The 18,926-nt window shown below is 50.3% G+C and overlaps 1 protein-coding gene across 3 annotated transcripts in view; it reads left to right on the top strand.

Moving 5' to 3' along the window:
• Window positions 1-18,926, top strand: part of LOC119140887 (CBP80/20-dependent translation initiation factor-like) — a 147,844-nt gene that overhangs the window by 112,986 nt on the left and 15,932 nt on the right. For all 3 annotated transcript variants that reach the window (XM_037372552.1, XM_037372553.1, XM_037372554.1), the window contains one exon: window positions 15,192-15,347. In XM_037372552.1, the coding sequence (XP_037228449.1) occupies window positions 15,192-15,347 (156 nt within the window). The remainder of the gene's footprint in view (window positions 1-15,191; window positions 15,348-18,926) is intronic.

Below are 18,926 nucleotides of genomic sequence, written 5' to 3' on the forward strand. Positions count from 1 at the left end.
TGTGGTTTGACAGTGGCAGGAGGATCTGAGTGCAGCTGGAGAGTATCTGACCTGTACGCTGTGTCCAGCATTGACTGCAAAACCCATCACCCCTTTCCGTGGCTGTTTTTAATTCAATTTAGTTACAGATGGTCCAGTTTGTGCACAGAAGGCACAGTGGTACCACTTGTCTCAGAAAAGACATTGCCTAGGAGATATCAGAGAGGTTGCTTCACTGAAAGACAGGAGGGGGAAAAAAAGAGTCCCAAGGTCCCTGGGGCACACCCTAAAGCCATAAAGGTGCGCATCTTGAGTGCCGCAGCCGTGGTGAGGGTTTGCATGCTCGGCTCCATGGAGCAGCGCCACATCCATCTCTTTGATCTATGCATGAGCCCAGCGTTGCTGCCTTGGGTTTCTCTTCCAGAAGGGTTTGATGAGCTCTTCCCAAGGTGAGGTGGCGATTCAATAGGGAAAGCCTCCTCGGCTTGAGCTGCTCCCCACAGCTCTCCTGCAGGGGTGAGGGACATCTGGGTGGTGAACCTCAGAGCTGATGCGTGCAATGGGCTCTGGCGGCCCCACAGGAACCCAGTGCAGGCAGAGAGATGGCAAATGATGCTGCCTTTGTGTAAACCCCTTCATTTAGGGGTTTGCAGAAACTTGCAGAGCTTGAAAACCTTTTTCCTTACAGTTCTGTGCTGATGTTGACAGCGCTGTCCTGTTTTCCTAAACTGCTGTGGGACTCACCGGTGAAAACTGCCTGCTAAATGCAGCTTTGCAGATGGAATTTATTTTCTGTATGCCCAGGAATTCAAAGACCATTCTAAATTCACGCACACACATATGTATGTAGTATATATATGGGCTTGCGGGGGAAAGGGAATGCAGCCCCATGGGTGGCTGTGAGGAGCATCCCTAGCTGCCTGCATCCTCCTACTCTCAAGCACGGAGAAAAGGAGGAGCGGGAAGGAGATGCCTTCCCTCTCATTTGCCCCTAGTTGTGTCTCTAAAGGTGCTCTGTAATTCTGTAACAGAGTATTTATTATTTTATTTTTATTTTTTAAATTTTTATATATTTTTTAGTTTTATTTTAATATTCATTGTTTTGTTATTTTGAATAATTTTATGGTTTTATTCTAATTCTTCGATTATTTTGCCTAGTCATCCAGGGCCAAACGTAACCCATGCAAGTGTCGGCAGCGAGCAGGAGAGGGAGCCAGGGGAGCGGGCTGGCACCCTGCCCGTGCCGGCAGGTGAAGGGAAGAGCTGGGCATCAGTTAGAGCTGGCCGCGCCGTCACCCGTGAGACTGGCCAAAGCATTGCCGTCTGCCCGGAGTAATGCAGCTCGCCTGGCTTTGCCATCGAGGTTACGGGAGCTGCTGGCAGACAGGTTCCATGCGGGTCTGTGAGTTATTGGAGAGCCCGGGATTAAATATCAAGCTGCGTGCTTTAAACTTGCCGCTTTTCCCAAGTGGAGCAGTGGCTGTAGGAGCCGTCCGGCCCCTTCGCAGCCTTTCCACGATGCAGGAACATGGCGGGGGTGAGGGAGCGCCTGTGCATCACCTCCTTGGGGGCTGATGGTGAAATGAGGGGGGTTTTAATGGAGCACAGAAAGGGGTTTAACCCAAGATCAGGGGTTTTAATGGAGTGCCAAAAAAAAAAAAGGCCCTACTGATAGGAAGGAGGGGACGGGGACAGGAGCTGTGGCGCAGAGGCACTAGGAGCCCTCCGAGCTGGCAACAGCTGAGCTGCACCCCAAGTTAAATCGACTGTGAGGCTGCACTGCACATCAGTCCTCAGCCCAAGCCCAGGGGTGGGTTTCAGGGCTCACAGCCTCGAGGAGCTGAATTGCAGCTGGAGGTGGCCCTAGGGCCATCGATGTACCAGTGGGCAGCACAGGGGATGCCATGAGGGTCATCCCCACTGCCCTGCCAAGTAGCCGGGGGCTGGAGTCCATCCAACACAGCCAGGCTCGTGGCTGTGCACAGAGAAGGTGTTGAGTTGTGAGTAGCAGGGCATTGTGCAGCTGAGAGATTGATGGGAAGCAGGGCTAAGTTGCATTAAAAAAACAAACACAAACCAAACAACAAAGCCTTAGGATTGAAAGAATGGCATATTTTACCTGAATTCAATGCACTGGTAAGATTTTTATTTTGCAATGCTCAGGTGTGTTGTGAAAAAATAGCTATCAGCTTTACTCCATAAATAAGTTGTGTGTGGTTTCTCCTGGCTCCTTTTCACTCTGGAGGGACCAAGGCTTCAAGGCTGTGATGGGGACCAGCCCCTGCTCCAGCACGTGGTGTGACCTCAGGGATGGTACTTGGTGTCCTATCATCTCTGCTGGCCAGTGAATAGCCTATCAGGGCATCTTCCAGTGGTGGTGGGACTCAGCGGAGGTTCCTCTTGGTCCTGCAGTATGGTGGTGAGCAGCGTCAGCATCCCCATGAGCATCCCTGGCTGAGCTGCTGCCTGCTCAGAGTACAGCCAAGTTTAGACCAGGGGGCTTTGGCTGGTGGGACCCGTGCACAGCCTGTGCATGGACTGTAGTGCAGAAGCAATGAGGAGCAGAGGCTCTGCCGGGCTCTAGGTGGAGACTGCAGCCTGCCTGCAGCTCTGGGCCAGATCCGGGCAGCAAGCTACCGGTGGGGTGGGCTCCTAGCTGCTCCCAGCCATTTTGCTGGTGGATGAAGATGCTCGAGGCCACACAAGGTGCCCCTAAGGCTTTGGTAGTAGAGGGAGGGGGGAACAAAACCTCAAAATCCATTTATCCATTGAATGAGAGGTGAGGAAATGCCTGAGGACACCCCTCCATCCACCACACTGGAGGAAGGGGGGACACTTCAGCATTGAGATCTCCTCAGACCAGGCTGGACTGGCATCAGCTCCGGCTGTCTGTTTTCTCCTGAAAGGCTCAAATCCAGTCCCGGGATGTGGGAGCATGTTCCTGCCAGCCCAGGGATTCAGCTGGCCTAAGGCACCCTCCTGCCAGACCATCTGCTCCTGCCTACTCTGGCATAAATCCAGCTCAGGCTGCTGCAGCCACCCTGAGGTGGGGATTTCGGGATGCTGTGGGGTTGGAAGATCCCTACTGCTGCTATCTACAGCCGCCCTGTCATCTCCAGCCCTGCTCTTAGCTGGTTCCCTTTGCCCGACCTGGGGACAGGGATTTTTGGAGGCTCATTGGGACCCTACAATGCATTGCCCTGCCTGGGACCCATCGTGCAAATCCCCACGTTCCCCCTGTCACTTTGCAAGGGGGTGAAGCATCCTTCTGGTAGAGGAGTGTGCTGGAGAAGCAGGTGCCAGAGACTTCGCCTCCTGAGCCAAGGCCAGAGCAGATGCAGGTGCCAGCATCACCCCAGAGCTGGGGTTTGGCTAGAAGGATGCTGGAGAAGACAGTACCTGTTTTTCTTTCCTGGGAAGGGGGAAAAAATGGGATAGCTTGTGCTTTGCCCATCCCTGGCATCACTCGGCCATGGGTGCATGGGATACAGGGGATGCTCTTGTGCTTGCCAGCAGGAAATCTTTTTTTTTTTTTTTTAAGAATTTCTAGCTGAGCCACAAGAATTTGTGCCAAATTTAGTTTCCAACTGAGGGGGCTTGATTGACATGCTCAAGCCCAGGCTGCCCCGAGTGGATTTTGGCTGGTCTTTATAGCTGGCCTGCTGTGGTGGCACCTCGGAGGGATGGTCCCATGGGACCTGCAGCGTGGGTAGCGCAGTGTGGGCACCCTCAGCATCCCCTGGCCAGGCTTAGGCTCAGGTTTTTTTCACTGCTGGATGTTTTTGTGCATACCTACCTGTCAAAATCTGGATTTGGAGAATCAATGCTGCCATGGAGTCCACATCTCTCTTATCTCCCCTGTGGGTATCATTTTGCACAGCCTCATCTTTTCCTGCTGCTGACATTTAAACAAGCAAATGCAACATGCTGGTGTGAAGTGGCTTTGGTGGGATGAGTCCCAGGAGTGGAGGAGCTGGAGGATATGCAGTGGGTGAGGAATGAGACTCATAAGAATTGTTTCACATCCCTGTCCCATGCCTGGCTGGGGCTGATACCGGTGTGAAACACAGCATCTGAGTCTTGAGGACAGGAGCAAATGATGCATGGCTAGATGATGCCACCCCATCATGACACACCCTCTGGTCTCATCAGCAGTGCTGCCACCTGTGGGTGTCCCCCCTGTGGTCTCCCCCCTTGCCAAGCATCCAAAACCAATGTTTCCTTTTTCCCTCCCAGTGATAAATTCCTCCATTTCTCTTTCTTTTTTTTTTTTTTTGTTATTACTGTTGCTCTACATATTATTTTTTTAATAAAGAGGGGCTAGGTGGAGCAGTGCTGGGAACCCAAACCCAGCGATATCACCCCCAGTCCAGGAGCAGCAGGAACTGGAGGGGGAAGACAGCGAGAGCAAAGTGTGCACTGGCTAAGGAAATAGTGTTAGGCTGGAAAAACAAAACCTTTCCATTTCTGCTTCATTGGTAAGAGTTTGGTGTGTTTCCTTGCATATATTTAATATTCCAGTAGTCTTACACGGTGATGCTGACAGTCAGCTGCTCTGCCAATATGCTGCAAAATATGCCATGGTAATCATGAGCATCCCTTTAGAGATAGAAAGTTTGGAGGGATCGAGGCATTTTGCAGTTTAATGTTGTTTTCTGCAGCTTTTTTCTGTAATCTCAGCTGTTCTGGCATGGATGGGCAGCTTTGGAGGTGGTGTTTGGTGCTCCATTCCTCCATGCTTCAGGGGATAAGCAGAGAAGATTAATGCATCTTTTACATCCATTTGAAACAAAATAGCCAAATACAACATTTCCTATAGCAGAATCTCCCTGGCTTCATAGGATTCATAAATATTAGCCCCTGAGAAAAGATTTTCTGAACTCTTTTGTGTAAATAACATTTTTTAGCAGGCTGGTACTTCGCCTCCAGGTCCTGGTTTTCAGTGGTGGCTTGTCCCCCATCCCAGGCAGCCCAGAGCTGTGTTTCCAGCAGGGAGCTCCAGCACTGAACCTGATTGCCCATCTTGGCCACGGCGGTGGAAGAGACAGAGTGAAAAGCAAGTGGAGGAGATAAGAGGGTTGTCAGCCCCTTTGCTTTCCAGCATGTTTGTTCAGAAATGTTGAGTGCTGGGCCAGAGCCACCACCTCCCTGCAGACTAAACAGTTGCAATGTTTTCTCCCGTGACTGAAAGAATTTAGAAAAGGGTCCCGGTATGAAACTTTAGATGAACTCTGGGTGTCACAATATCTCTGGCTGGGAGTCTAACTCTTCCAGTTCCCTCCTCACCCATGCAGTTCAGGCTCTGGGCAGATGAAGGGAAAACCCATCCCACGATGAATTTGCCAGCTGCCTGCATGACCCCCCATGCTCTCCCACCTGTCGTGATTTCATGCATCCATCTTTCTGGTTTTTGGGGGGATTTTTTTTGCTTTCTTTTAAAGGAGAAAGCCCAGATCTCTGGCCATAGTGAAGCTCTGGGGTCCTCAGCAAAGGAAGGACATGGACCTGTTGGAGCAAGGCCAGAGGAAGCCACCAAAATGATCAGAGGCTGGAGCACCTCTGCTGTGAGGACAGGCTGAGAGACTTGGGTTCTCCAGCCTGGAGAAGAGAAGGCTCCAGGGAGACCTTACTGCAGCTTTTCAGTACTAAAAGAGAGCTTAGGAGAAAGATGGGGACAAACTTTTTAGTAAGGCCTGTAGTGACAGGGCAAGGGGTAATGGTTTTAAACTAAAAAAAAAGGTAGATTTAGATTAGATGTTAGGAAGAAATTCTTCCCTGTGAGGGTGGCGAGGCGCTGCCACAGGTTGCCCAGAGCAGCTGTGGGTGCCCCATCCCTGGCAGTGCCCAAGGCCAGGCTGGATGGGGCTGGGAGCAATCTGATCCAGTTGAAGATGTCCCTGCTCATGGCAGGGGCTTGGACTAGATGGCCTTTGAAGGTCTCTTCTGACCCAAACCATTTGATGATTCTATAATGCTTCATGCCTCTTGGACCTGTTTGTAGATATCTGTGTGCATTGAGGTCCATCCAAAGGCTGTTTGCTTTCCTGCACCACCCAGCTCAGGGTCTTCCACTTCAGGGGCAGGTTTTGGGGCTGAGGGAAGCCACCAGGCTTCATTCGTCCATCAGTCCTGGCTTGTGGAGAAGCAGAGGTCAAGCCTTGATGTCCTACACTCCCCAGCCAGCTCAGCAGATTGGTGGTCCCACCCTGCAGTGAAGCACCATCAAGCATATACTCACTAGAAAGAGCTTAGCATCCCGCAGGGAGAGCATCCTGTTGCCAGCTCCCAGGCACCCAGGAAAATCCCTCCTAGGACTGAGCTAACGTAAACCAGGTGTGTCTGTGCAGAAAAGCTCCCAATGGCAAACAGGGTTAGCTGACTGCTTTTTTTCCCTGCCTGGTTTCATTCATCCGTGGGCAGACTGGAATTTCAACAGGTGCAGCTTCATTTTAAATGCAAGCAGAATTTCTCCAGTTGTGATGCCTGGACAAAGCAGCACCTGCCTCCATGGCCACTTTTCCTCCTTTTATATCCCTCTTTGCAAACTTGGCCTGTCCCAATAGACCTTTTGGCACCTTTGCCTTATAACAGGGGTCCTCAAACTTTTTAACCAGGGGGCCGGCGCACGGATGCAGTGGCAGGCAGTCATCTGTGGCTGCTTGGTTTCCCCCCCAACCCCCGGCGGGGGGTGGGGGGGGTCTGTAAATACCAGGGGCTGGATTGAGGACCCTGGGGGGCCGTATCCAGCCCACGGGTCATAGTTTGAGGACCCCTGCCTTATAAAGAGGACACATTGCATGTGCAGAGCTTAAAATAAGAACACAGCCTGCTGGCAAGATCTGGCTGGTCCCTGGTGCATCCCAGTGGGCTGCAAGGTAGGGCAGCCCTGGCTGTGGCATTTGCAAGCAGGATCCATCCATCAGCCTCTCTTGGTGTCCTAGTCACCGCCCCAAGCTGGCATTGGGCATGGAATGGGCATGTTTTCAGGCACAGAAGTGGCCTCTGAGCAGATGTTGCGTATGGTGTTGGGGCTCAGACCTTGCCCTGATGTGAGGAAGGGCTTGAAAACTGCACGTCAGACCATCCCCACCCCTATAAAGCATCCCCTATACACTTGTCTCGGGGATTTCTTCAAGCCAGCATGGTTTTACACAGAGTTCGTGCTTTGAGGAACATGGCCTGTGGGTTGGGAGATTTATATTAATATATTTTTACATTTTTTCCATTCCCTGCTGTAGATGCTGGGATGAGCAGGGATCCACTGTGCTTGATCCCCTGTCTTCCTACTACCTCTATGTAGCAGGGAGGGGATTACTGGCCCGGGGATAGGATGTTTTTGGGGACATGGATGCTTTGCCCCTGTCTGCTGCCTGGGAGAGGACTCATGGTGTCTCCCAACATCCAAAGGTAACCCAAGGTTTTACCATATACACTTGCAAAAGCAAAGGGCACATTGTTGCCACATGGTTCCTGCAGCAATGGGACTTAATTGAATATAACGAGGATCTTCTGCAACACTCCAGGGGACCAAGCCTGCCAAGCAGGAGCTGCCTCCGGGCATTACAGCCCTGGAAGGCTGTGTCAAACAGGCACCCTGGCTGCTCTGATGACAACCTAGAAAGGAAATTAATTTGTATTTCTTTGTGGTCCCTTGTCTCCCCACCAGTCCCTCTCCATGGGACTGAGAGGTTGGCTTCTGGCTTTCAAAGGTATCATTACTTCCCTGTGTCCGTGTGTCCTGCTGGCTGTCCGTGCCCCTCTGCTCGCTGTAAGGGCTGGCTGCGGCAGACGATGGCATTTTGCTGTGTGATTGTGTCCAGGTCTGTGGGATAACAGGGCTTTAAAGAGGTGATAAACTGCTGTTATCCAGCTGAGCTGACACCCTGGCACGTGTTTGGGAATCCAGAAAGGTGCTAGATAAGAAGGGCAGCAATAAAAATTAAGTAATGAGGAAGACAACAGCTGTCACCTGGGTACCACTGGAGGAGCTCCCAGAGCATCCCACTCTCTCTTCCAGAGTACTTCTGCTCTGGGCATTATCCCACTTGAAAATTATTTGGAGGAATGGACCTGTGATAATGTGGTATAAGTCTTGGTAACTCAGTGGAGATGCGAATGTGTTCTGGTTCTGGAAATAGGATTTGCTCCAATTTGGTGGTAAGCTGTGCTGACCTCTGTGCTGACCTGTGGGACACAGTATCTTCTCAGGACGTGGCCACATCTCAATCCTGATATTTTCCCCTCCACGAAAGAAAAGGAGATAACACCAGGGGATTTCCTTTGGGCTACCTCTTCTCACTCTGCTTTCTCTGCACTCAGAGGGTCATTAAAGAAGATTTTTACACCAGGACAGAATGTTGTTTGTGGTACACAGCCTGTCCTGCTTTATCCTCTTGGTCATCTCACATCTCCCACTGAGACAGTGCTCAAAGATCTCTAGCAACTGCTAGTTAACATCAATACTTTTCTGTTTGCACAGCCATCATTATGTTCCCACCTGGGTGCTTTAAACCTCAACTAAATCAATAATTAACTGCTTGCACCTCTGCAGCCCCTGAAGACCTCAGAGACATTGCTAGCTCAAGCTGTGAGATGTCCGCATGGGGTGGGTAATTGCTGTTGCTCCCAGATTTGGAGCCAGATGGAGAGGCCGTGGTGAGACCAGGGGCAGGAGGTTCCAGTGACCACCCGCTTGGTCACCACAGGCTGTTTGGGGACATGGGAAGTACCACAGCTCCTGTTGGCTCTGCTTATCAGCTGCCTCAGTTACCCAAACCTGAGGAATTTAAAACTCACAGATGTTCCTAATCCTGGGAGTTTGTTCAGCATTTCCTTTAGATGAACCAGGAGTTTTCTGACCTTACTTTCCTCTTCCTGCCCAAATCCTTTTGAGAGGAATAAGCACCGTGTCAGTCTGATGGATGGTGGGGAGTTCTTATAGAATTGGTTAGTGGCATTTAATGCAAGTTATATATCATCTGGTGGTCAGCTGATGGGTGGTAGGTGCCCACAGGGTGGTGGTCACAGTCCTGGTAAGCTAGACCTTCACCATGTCATGCATTTTGGAGACCCCTGTGATTAGAAATGTTCACAGAGCTGTGGCAATCATGAAACCAGGTCCATGCTGAAGGCCACTAGTCAGATTTGCTGCCTTTCCAAAGTGGCCAAAACACCTTAAGAAGTTGGTGCATGTTCATCTGGTGCAGACCCAGCCTGGAGGAAACAATGTGATGAAAGTCTGTGGGAATGAGATGCCTCATGGCTGGGTGAAGTCAGGACCTTTGCAAGGCTGAGCACAGGGTGTCATCCTTAATTTAAAAGCTTTATCTGCTTTAAATGTCAATAGCTCCTTTGTTGGAGTAATAATAATTGCCATGATTTGCATGTCTGTCACACATCCCAAAGCACTTTGCAGAGGAAGATGAGTAAATCATAAATCAGGGTGCAGAGGTGATGGGAGCCCACACAGGACTGGAAATTAATCTCAGTCTCCTGTGTTACTGTTTCCCAGTCCCACATGGAAGCTGTTGGCTCAAAGCAGGTTTTCTATTATCCTCTTACTCTGTCTTATTGTCCCTGTGCTGGCAGTAGCACAGGCAGGGATGGTGCGGTGGGATCTCGGTGTGGTTTGGTCCTTGGAGAGCATCAGCAGAGTGTAGGGCGGAGAGGCTGGGAGTGTTGCTGAGGGTAGTTGGAAGAAGAGCAGATGGTCTTCCTCATCTCCCACCATGTCTGGTGATTTAGTACAGCAAAGGAGCTTGTGTAGTGGTGTCCATGTGGAGTGAGATGCTCCTGTGGGTGGTAGCTCTGCTTCAGAGGTGCTCAGCGAGACCCCGAGCATCCATGGTTGGAGGTGTTTGATTGTCACTGCACTCTCCAAACTAGCCAGCTGCAACAAGGTCTTTTACCATCTTATACCAACACACTCTTCATGCCAGTCCCTCTGCTGCCTTCTCCTAGCCTCTCCTCATCCAGGACACATGTTCTCTCTGATTTTTCCTCCCCTCTCTTCCTTGGCTGCTCTCTCTTCCTTGGCTGCCCAACCACTTAACAGAACCAGCCACAGCTGCACCTTATCTACATCAGCCAGCCCACAGTTGTATATTATCAATGTTACTTTAACCGAGCTTCATTATTCTACATTTGATCTCTACCTGGTGCTGTCACAGGTTCCTCCAGCACCCTCTGAGCCTCTTCTGAACGCCGGTGCTATAAACTACTCAGCTCACTGGGTTATACCCCTCAGAAAGCAAAGCTGCACTCCAGAACCTCCTACAAGCCAGGACTTACATAGAAGTATTATTTAAATTATAAACAGGGAATAATGCAGCAACGTTAAGCCTGCAAAATGTCATTTGTTGTAGACCTTTTGAGGAGGGTCTGGGGAGGGAGCAGGCAGGGGGTGTGCTCCTCCAGGAGTGCAACAAGGGATGGATGCTGTCCCAGCCCCTACCTGCCAGCTCCCTCCCTCAACCCATTTTATTTCTCTCAAGCCCTTTCCAAAGAGCCATTTAAGGCTCCAACCTTTTGTAGTGCATTGCCAGTAAGAGTAAGTATTTAGCACAGCTTCTCTCAGCTTTTTATATAGCGCCTAGCACTGATATCTAAGCATTATATTTCTTTTTGTGCAGTATTTCTGACTCAGTATTTCCTGCCTCCTTGACAATGACTGAGTAAACAGCCGAGCTGCCGGAGGAAGAGCCCTGTGTTTACAGAGCAACAAGCCCAAATGTGTCTTTTTTTTCCATCAGAAGGTAGCGATGCTTAAATTAATTCATTTTTATCCCACGCTAAACTTTTGCCCTCTAACTTGCTGCTGACAGAGTCAGCCATGAGTTGGTGAGCCCAGATCTGGGGAAAAGTTATTTGGGACTCATCTTAAAAAAAGTGTGGCTAACTCCCAAGGGATGAATTTTCGGCTGCAGCTGTCTGGGCTGGAGCAAGGGCTTAGATCCAATGGCAAAATGCTGCTTCTCATCTCGCTTGACTCTGCTGCTCACCAAAGATGGTAGAGGATGGATTTTTCTCCTCTCCCATGGAGTGGCCAGTCCTCTTGGCTCTTCTAGCTTGGTGCTTGTTTTGGAGAGGTCTCATGTTTGGGCCAGGAAAGGATAGCATTGCATGAGCTGCATCTGCATCGAGATGAGGAGCAGTCTTTCACTTGGGTGCAAGAGTGGAGAGCCCCAAGATCAAAGCATTTTCTGTTTCCCTTGCTGGCAGGAGCTTCAGCCAAGCCTAGAAAAGGTCCAACGGGAGATGTCAGAGTGTGGGCTGAGCCATAGCCCATCTCTATCATGCATGAACATGGGCCACCCCAGACCTGCCCATCACGCATTGTGAGGCCCGATATGCTGAACATGCTTAGCCTTCAGGTTTATGCCCCAAACTTGTCCTGTACGAGACCTCTTTATATGTCCCCTTGGCATCCCCCCACTTGCTACGTGATTTCCCAATGAACTCTTCTCCCAAACTAGGCAGAGAAGGGAGGTCAAGCCTGCTACCTGGTATAAATACATTTTATTTTAAACTATAGGCGCTGAAGGAAGGTCATCCAGTAAATGCGCCCAGATTATCTACAGGCCAGGGCACCCTCAAATTAGTAATACAATTCATGTTTAAAAATACAGCGAAACTGATGAAAGATAATTTGCTTACTGCCCTGACATCACCACCTAAGCATGGGGCAAGCCAATCCACAGGTTATTTTTATATAACTCCGTGAGGCATTTCCAGAGCAAAGAAAGTTCACTGGGCAGGGCAGTGACCCGGCCGTCTGGTTTCAGCACTCTTCAGCCTCCTCAAGGCTTCTGGTCGGTGGTGTGGAGGTCTGTGGGTCAGGGCATGGCTCCATCAGATGTGCCCTGGGCACGCAGGACATGGGGTTTGTGCTCTGCTGAGCCACTCTTCACTGCCAACCAGCTCTTCACCTCTCCCATGCTGTTGGTCTGGCTCATCCATTTTGGTTGCACGCTCTTTGGAGAAACAGTTGGGTTGCTCTCCATGTTCTCCATGCACAGCGTGATGGGTCACGGGTCCTTCTGGGAGCACGGCTGGTGTGCAGCCAGGTGAATCGCACCCATAGCTCTGTTGACCAAATTACTTAGATGAAAACAGTGATCTCCTCAAACATGGACACCTCAAGGGGAGTGGGACACCTCTGCATGGGCAGCATTGGTGTTGGCTTGCCTGTCTGTGCGTGCCATGGTCAGACCAGGTGTCTGAAAGCCAAATTTAAGGACAACGCTCCCCAGGCCACCTTCCTCATGTGTGCTGTGACACTGGTGTAGCACCACCCTGCAGGACTGAAGCAGATGGGTATCTCAGGGTGCTTCAGGAGAGCCCTGGTGCTGCAAGTCCAGCTACCATGGAGGTTCAGCTCCTGGCAAGCCCAACTCTGTAGGCAAGCACAGTCCAAAAAACGTAATTCCTGCCTCTGGCAAGGTGCTTTCCCTACTTTGTCAAAGGAATCCATATCACTCTCCCCTTCTGCAGAGTACATGCAAATGATCTCGTTTTGAAAAATTTGGCCCAACCTGAGGCTGCAAATGGGGCAAAATTATTCCCACTGCTGTATCACATTCTGGGTGAAAATGTTCATGGTGGCATTTGCATCCATCCCACATTACATCCCTTGCTCCTGTACTTCATGGGGGTCCATCAAAGTCTGCACAAGCTTTTTCATCACTTGGGGAGGTTGGGAGAGGACCCCAGTCCCTTTTCTTTTGCAAGGGTCTTCTTCAGCTGCAAAGCTGGGGGCACAGTGGTCACTGATGTCTCTTCTGGGTGGCAACACCCGTCAGGTGCCATGGGATGAAAAAAAGAGGGTGCTAGGCAGTGGCATCCCTTCCTGCCCAGCTCCCATCCCAGGCCTGAGAGTTTGGCTTAGGTTGGTGGCTGTTTTATGGAATATTTTTGTTTGGCTTGTTGGTTTGATGAGGTTTTTGACAGAAAATATTTTTGTAAAGAGAAAATGTTGAGGAGTCAGTTTTCTCTCTTGCAAGGCTGCGGAGCGGGGTGGTATATTTGAAGCAGGAACAGGAAGGAGGAGACTTTCCTGCGGTGGCTTTTATTCTTTCCCAGTAATCTGGGACTGCAGAGCCCATGTGGTTATCCCGAGTGGCTAGGAATTCCCCAGCATGCCCCAGGGACCTTGAAACATGGCCCAGCTCCCTGGGCACGTCAGTGTGGACATTCCCAGGCAGGATGGACATGGGGGCTGCCGGGGGGCATCCAGCCTGGGAGGGACAAGATGGCTTGGGGGCTGGAGCCAGCTGGGATGCTACATGAGATGCAGGAGACAGCTCAGTGCCAGGGGATGGAGAGGTCTCAGGGCATCAGTGAAAAGCTCCAGGGTTCAAAGGGTGCTTTTTGTCCCAGGGTGGAGGTGGCTGGTGGGTGACTTTATGGATGGGCGAGGCTGGAGGTCCCCATCAGTGTAGACAAAGGGGCACGGGATGCTCTTCCTTGTGTTTTTTAATTTCTCAAAAATCAGGAGGTCATTTCTCTTTGACTTCTTTAAATTAAAATTCAAGTGAAAACTCCAGAAGGAGTAATTTGGTAACCCTGGGGTGATAACCTGAGCTGGCAAATAACTTTCTCCTCTATCGCTGCCCTGGGACTGGCTGGATAATGAAAGGACAGACTCTACAAACTCCCTCAGAGAGTCTGAAAAGACCCAACAGGATTTGGCTACAGGTTGACTTTGGAGTCGCAGACACAGTTGGGCAATTGCCTTGTAGAAATTGGTGGAGAAAGGAATTAGTCATCACTGTTTGGTTAATAAGTGCCTCGGTTCTTTTACAAGTCTTTTTCCTGCATATGCAAATTATTTTTTTTCCTTTTGTAATTAAACTTATAAATAGCTCCTCTCTTGGATCTTCTATGCATACGGTTGTGTCATGAAAATAATCATCGCGCTTTTGCCTGGCTTTCTTTAGCAGCTGCTTTACTTACCTTTGTTTCATGTGTTGTCCAGGGCATGAGAGGGAACTTTGGTGTGGTGGCTTTTATATCTCCCTGGCTTTGCGGAGTGCAGCTGCAGGTCGGAGCATTCATAGGAGCAAGAAGCCCTTTGTCTCAGGCAGTAGGAATAAACTGAGATGAAAAAGATAGAAAATAATTTATTTAGTTGCTGGATTTCAAATGTTGTGCAACCCACACTGGGAACACTCGGTGTTGAGAACGAACTCGTTCTTTAATTTTCCCCTACTTAGTGTCTACTAATTTTTAGTACCAAGGAAAGGTCACTATGGAGACAGACAAGCAAAGTTGTGTGGGACATCGTGCAAGAAGCTCTGCAGCATTGCTGAGAGCCCAGGGAAACCCTCTTGGCTCTAAGTGTGATGCACTCCCTTGTGCCATCCTCTAGAAATGGCACATTTCTAGAAAAGCCTCTAGAAAGGCTTTTATTTGCTTTTCTGTCTTGCCCCTTGCTCTTTGCCACATGTTCCCAACACATACATCCCTTTTCATGCCCTGCCTTTGGGCAAACCCCTTTTTTTCTCCCCAGCTGGAGGACTAATGGAGAGGCAGCTCTCTCCCTGCATGCTTCCTCCTGATGTATCCAAATCACGTAATTTGGATAATCCTTGGTCATGGCAACCATCAGCTCAGGAGCAGGGTGACCTTTTAATGCCAAGCTCAGGCTGCCCTGATCTTCTGGTCGGGCAGGGAGACAGTCTGTGCTGTAATTTTGTGAGACCACAGGGAGCAGCCAGGCCATTAGGATGCCCCTGGCCAGATACTGGGTCTGCTGAAGATACTGGAATGAACAGGCTGGGCAGGTCCACCTGGACCACCAAGACTGGCATGGCCACCAGCTTTCATTGCATTTCCCCTGCATTTCATTTAACCTCTTTGTTGCTGCTTTTATTTGATCTTGGTTGTGGATCTGGAAAAGAGTCCCCATGTCTGTCCAAGGGGGAGGACAGAGCACGGGGGATGCTGTCTCTAGCGCAAGCCATGGCAGTTATTGCAAGGGTTGGTGGTATTTCTACAGTACCTGCTTTCTGGTGGCTTTGCTGTGTTGAAATTCCAGTCACTCTGTGTGCATGGAGTAATCTCCCTGCTGTTACTAAAGAGTCTGTCTGTCTGTCTTCCTCCCCCCACCCTGAGTTTCAATTTCCTCCTAATTCTCTCTCTAGACAGCCATTGCCTCTCCCATGGCGATGCGGTTTTGCTGATGCAGCCTGTTGTCTCTGTCCCTCCTGCAGAAGGATTTCACCATGCGGGAGGAGTTGCAGCAGCGGGACGTGGAGCGCTGGCTGGGGTTCATCACCTTTCTCTGCGAAGTCTTCGGCACCATGAGAAGCAGCACTGGAGAGCCCTTTCGCGTCCTTGTCTGCCCCATTTATACCTGCCTCAGGGAGGTAAATGCCTTCAGGGTTTGACCTTCTCTACCTGTGGGCCGAGCTGCTGCGTTGCAGGGCTGAGGTGCCCAGGATTTGTAGATGTTTGCTTTACGATTCCTAGAGGTTTGCTTTGCCAGCATCAACACTTCTCACCCCAAAAGTACCTGCGTCTGCCAGGATGTTTGGCTTTTCCTGCGTATTGTGCTTCTGCTAATTAAAAACACGTGCTCCATGTAAAACCCCTTTGTCCGAGGGTTCGCAAAGCCCAGCAGTCAGGATTGCAAACCCAGCGTCTGAGTTTACAAATCCCAACATTGCAAAAATCCTTACCCAAGGTGCTTAAAAAGCTTCTTAAAAACAGGTGAAGCCGCCTGAATAGATGAGGCAGGCTGAGGGGAGGGAAGAGGGAGAGAGGTGAGGTTCTGTATGTCCTTACCCCCCACCTAGTGCAGCAGAAACCCAGCCCTGCCACAAGGGTTGGGGCACCAGAACCTGAGCTCCTGACAAGCTCATTTCAGAGCCTGACCGCCCTGTGGTTCAGGGTGGGGGCAGAAACCTTGGTGAGGACAAACAGAAAAGGCAACTCAAGTGTTCATGTTCAGCAGAGCAGGAGAAGGCTTTCCCCCGTCCTGTTTTAAAGATGGGTTTGTCTCCTGCTGCTGTCTGTAGAAGACTTTCTCAGAAAAATCCACCTCGCTGCCCGAGGTTAGAGCTGTGAATTTCAAATTTTCAGTAGTGCTTCTGTCGGACCATAAATAACTTGCTGTAAAATAAGTTCTCCCCTAGACCTTGGGCAAGGGGAAGATAAAGAAAGTGCCAGCAATGACTTTTTTACATGCATGGGAAGTTTTCTCTGAATGCAAACACATCATAAACATTTTGTCTTCACAGTAATATTGTGGGTAGGGTTCACAGACGGTGAGCGTAGCAGTGAGAAGGAGTCCGGGCATCATGACGAGGCACACATATCCAGAGAAGGAGGTGGGAGAGGGATGCTAAGAATAGCCAAACTTCCCCAAAATCTCTGTCCACAGCGGTATGTGTCACCTTATGGGGAAGATCTTGGCATCTAGCAAAGTCCCCGTTCCCCTTGGCTTCCCATCACAGTTGTGACACAACCCAGCCCTGATTCTGCCAGGATTTTTCCCTGCCCACTCCCATCTACCCTTGCCATGCCAACACAGTCCCTCTTGTCACCATGTGGGGACATGGTAACAATCTAGAGGTGCACAGAAGGACATGAATTTCACGTTATCAAGGATATTTTTTGCTACAGGGCAGCTACCAAAAAAGCCTTTACTAATGATTGATATCATACGTAAATTTGCTTCTTAAAAGTACATCTCTCTGTTCCCTAGCAGGACAGCTCTGTTCCCATGGTGGTGTTTGTCAGAGAAGATGACTCTTAGCTTAGCTGACATGGGTGAGCCTGAGCCTTCCAGCTCTCCTGCCCCAAAACAGTTGATCCGTGACTGCTCGCTCTGTGGGGTTGTGACCCTGACTCACTCCGTTCCTCTTCCATGGCTCTGGGATGGGTTTTTGTCTCGCCACTGTTTTTTACTGCCGTCAGCTAACCCCGAGGCGCAGGGCCAGCCCAGGAGAACCCGACCACCAATTATCAGCAGTGATAGGTGCCAGGCTCTGAGGCAGTTGCCAGAGCCAAAGCCAGGATGTAGACACAGCCAAGGAGGTCCAGCTGCACCAGGAGAGGACAGGGACATTTGCACAGACTGACCCTGCCGGGTGCTCCATGAGATGGTGGAAACTCCGTAATCGTGCAGAGGGCTCATCCCTTGGCGAGCTTCATGAAGCACGTGGGCTGGTGTCCCAGGGCAGACTAAGGTTTGGGACCTCCGTTTGCATCAGGACAGGTTCACAAGGTGTAGTGGTGCTCATCATGGGTTTTTCCCCTTCCTGCTGATCAGCAAATACATCCCCACTTACCGTCTCAGCCCCTAACTCCTTCCCCCTCGGGCATCCCCCAGCAAAGCCCATTCGTGCTGCCCACAATCATGCTTCACTCCCTCTGCCTCAGCCCACCCATCCTTTGACGATAAATCATTACCAGAGGTGAGATAACATCTCTCCCTCTGCCTGTCCTTTCAGCTCCTCTTGCTTTTGTGTTTCTCTGTCTCTTTTTTTCTTTTTTTTTTTTTTTTTCCCTTTTCCTTTATAGCCTTGGCAGACTCAGCCAAAGGTTAGTGAGGGAGTGAGCAAGAGGAAGGGGAAAGTTGCCTGATGACTGAGGCAGGAATGTCTCTTCCCTTCCCCCTGCAAAGCTTCCTCACTTAGTTCCTTTCCTTCCCCCCTCCCCCAAATAAAAGCTTATTAACAACATCATTAGTTGTGGAGCTGGGCTGGGTAGGAGGAAGTGAGGATGGCAGTGAGGACATCAGTGCTGGGTGGCCCGATGAAGGGGAGCTAGGGACATCGGGTGGCAATGCCAGTGTTATTTATTGAGCAGTGTGGATGGGTTGGTTTTGTGGGCTGAAAAAAAAAATCCAAAGAGGAGTTCATTTCAGGCAAGGCTGGAGTGATAAATGCTGGGGTTTGCTGGTTAATCAAACCAGCGTTCATCACCATCCTCAGGGAAGCAGGCAGACCGCTGTGTTTTGATGTCAGCCACGGGAATGGATGTTTAATCATGGCAAAGGAAATTTGGGTCAGAGCTGCCACCTTGCCCGGGCAGCCTTTCAGGAGCCAAGGGAGTGGCTGTGCCCCTTGGCACAAACATGGTCCACGCCAAGCCTCTGTCCCTGGGGGCTCTGCCACATCCTCCTCCGTGCCCATCACCTGAGCTGCCTGCTGGAAAACAGGGCAGGGGGAGAAGGAAGGGTCTACCACCACATCCAACACGGTGACTGCATCTCCCAGGAGCTGAATCCCCAAAGAATCAAAATGTTTAATTTCCAGAACCTTTCTGGGGGTTTGGGGGGAGATTTGGGTGTGCGGACAGTATCTTCACAACAAGGTCTAGTGGGGTCAAGGCTGGGATTTTAGGCAAAGAGGTGGTTTGCCAAGAGAAGTAAAAGGTGAGTCCAGCTTGTTAAAATGGTTTGATGAAGCATGGTAAGTTTGGATAGTGGTTTGGATCAAAACAGGGTTTTCTGCTTGGAATACTGCATAGTTTAGCTTGGAAAAGGGAAATAGATACCCAAGCGCAGCCCAGAGATCAGCACTGAGGACAGCTGGGAGAAAGGAGGAATTTTTATGGCAACCAGAGGAGAGCCCTTTGCAGATGAGAACCAGAGGGCTATTGCAGCCATCAAATTTAGGGAGCCTGGGAAAAGAATAACAAAGCAGAGAAGTTAAATAAAAATAAAAGAGTGAGCTTTCCTCCTATTCTTCCCTCAGAGCTTTGGGGAATTTAGGGCAAGCTGGAAGAGGGCATTGTTCCCGGGGAAAGGCTTTCCCCAGGGATGGTTGTGCTGCAGCCAGGGCACTGTGGGCTTGGCCCTTGCCTGCTTCCAGCCCTGGCTGTCCTCATGTTGGACCAGTGGTGGCATCTTCCAGGGCCACGTTCCTCCGTAAGTCTTTTATCTAGCATGATGAAAACACTTCTAGCCATTTAGGACGTTGTCCTGGCTCCTGCTCTTG

Source organism: Falco rusticolus, chromosome W, assembly GCF_015220075.1.
Source record: "Falco rusticolus isolate bFalRus1 chromosome W, bFalRus1.pri, whole genome shotgun sequence".
In the NCBI taxonomy this organism is placed as follows: domain Eukaryota; kingdom Metazoa; phylum Chordata; class Aves; order Falconiformes; family Falconidae; genus Falco; species Falco rusticolus.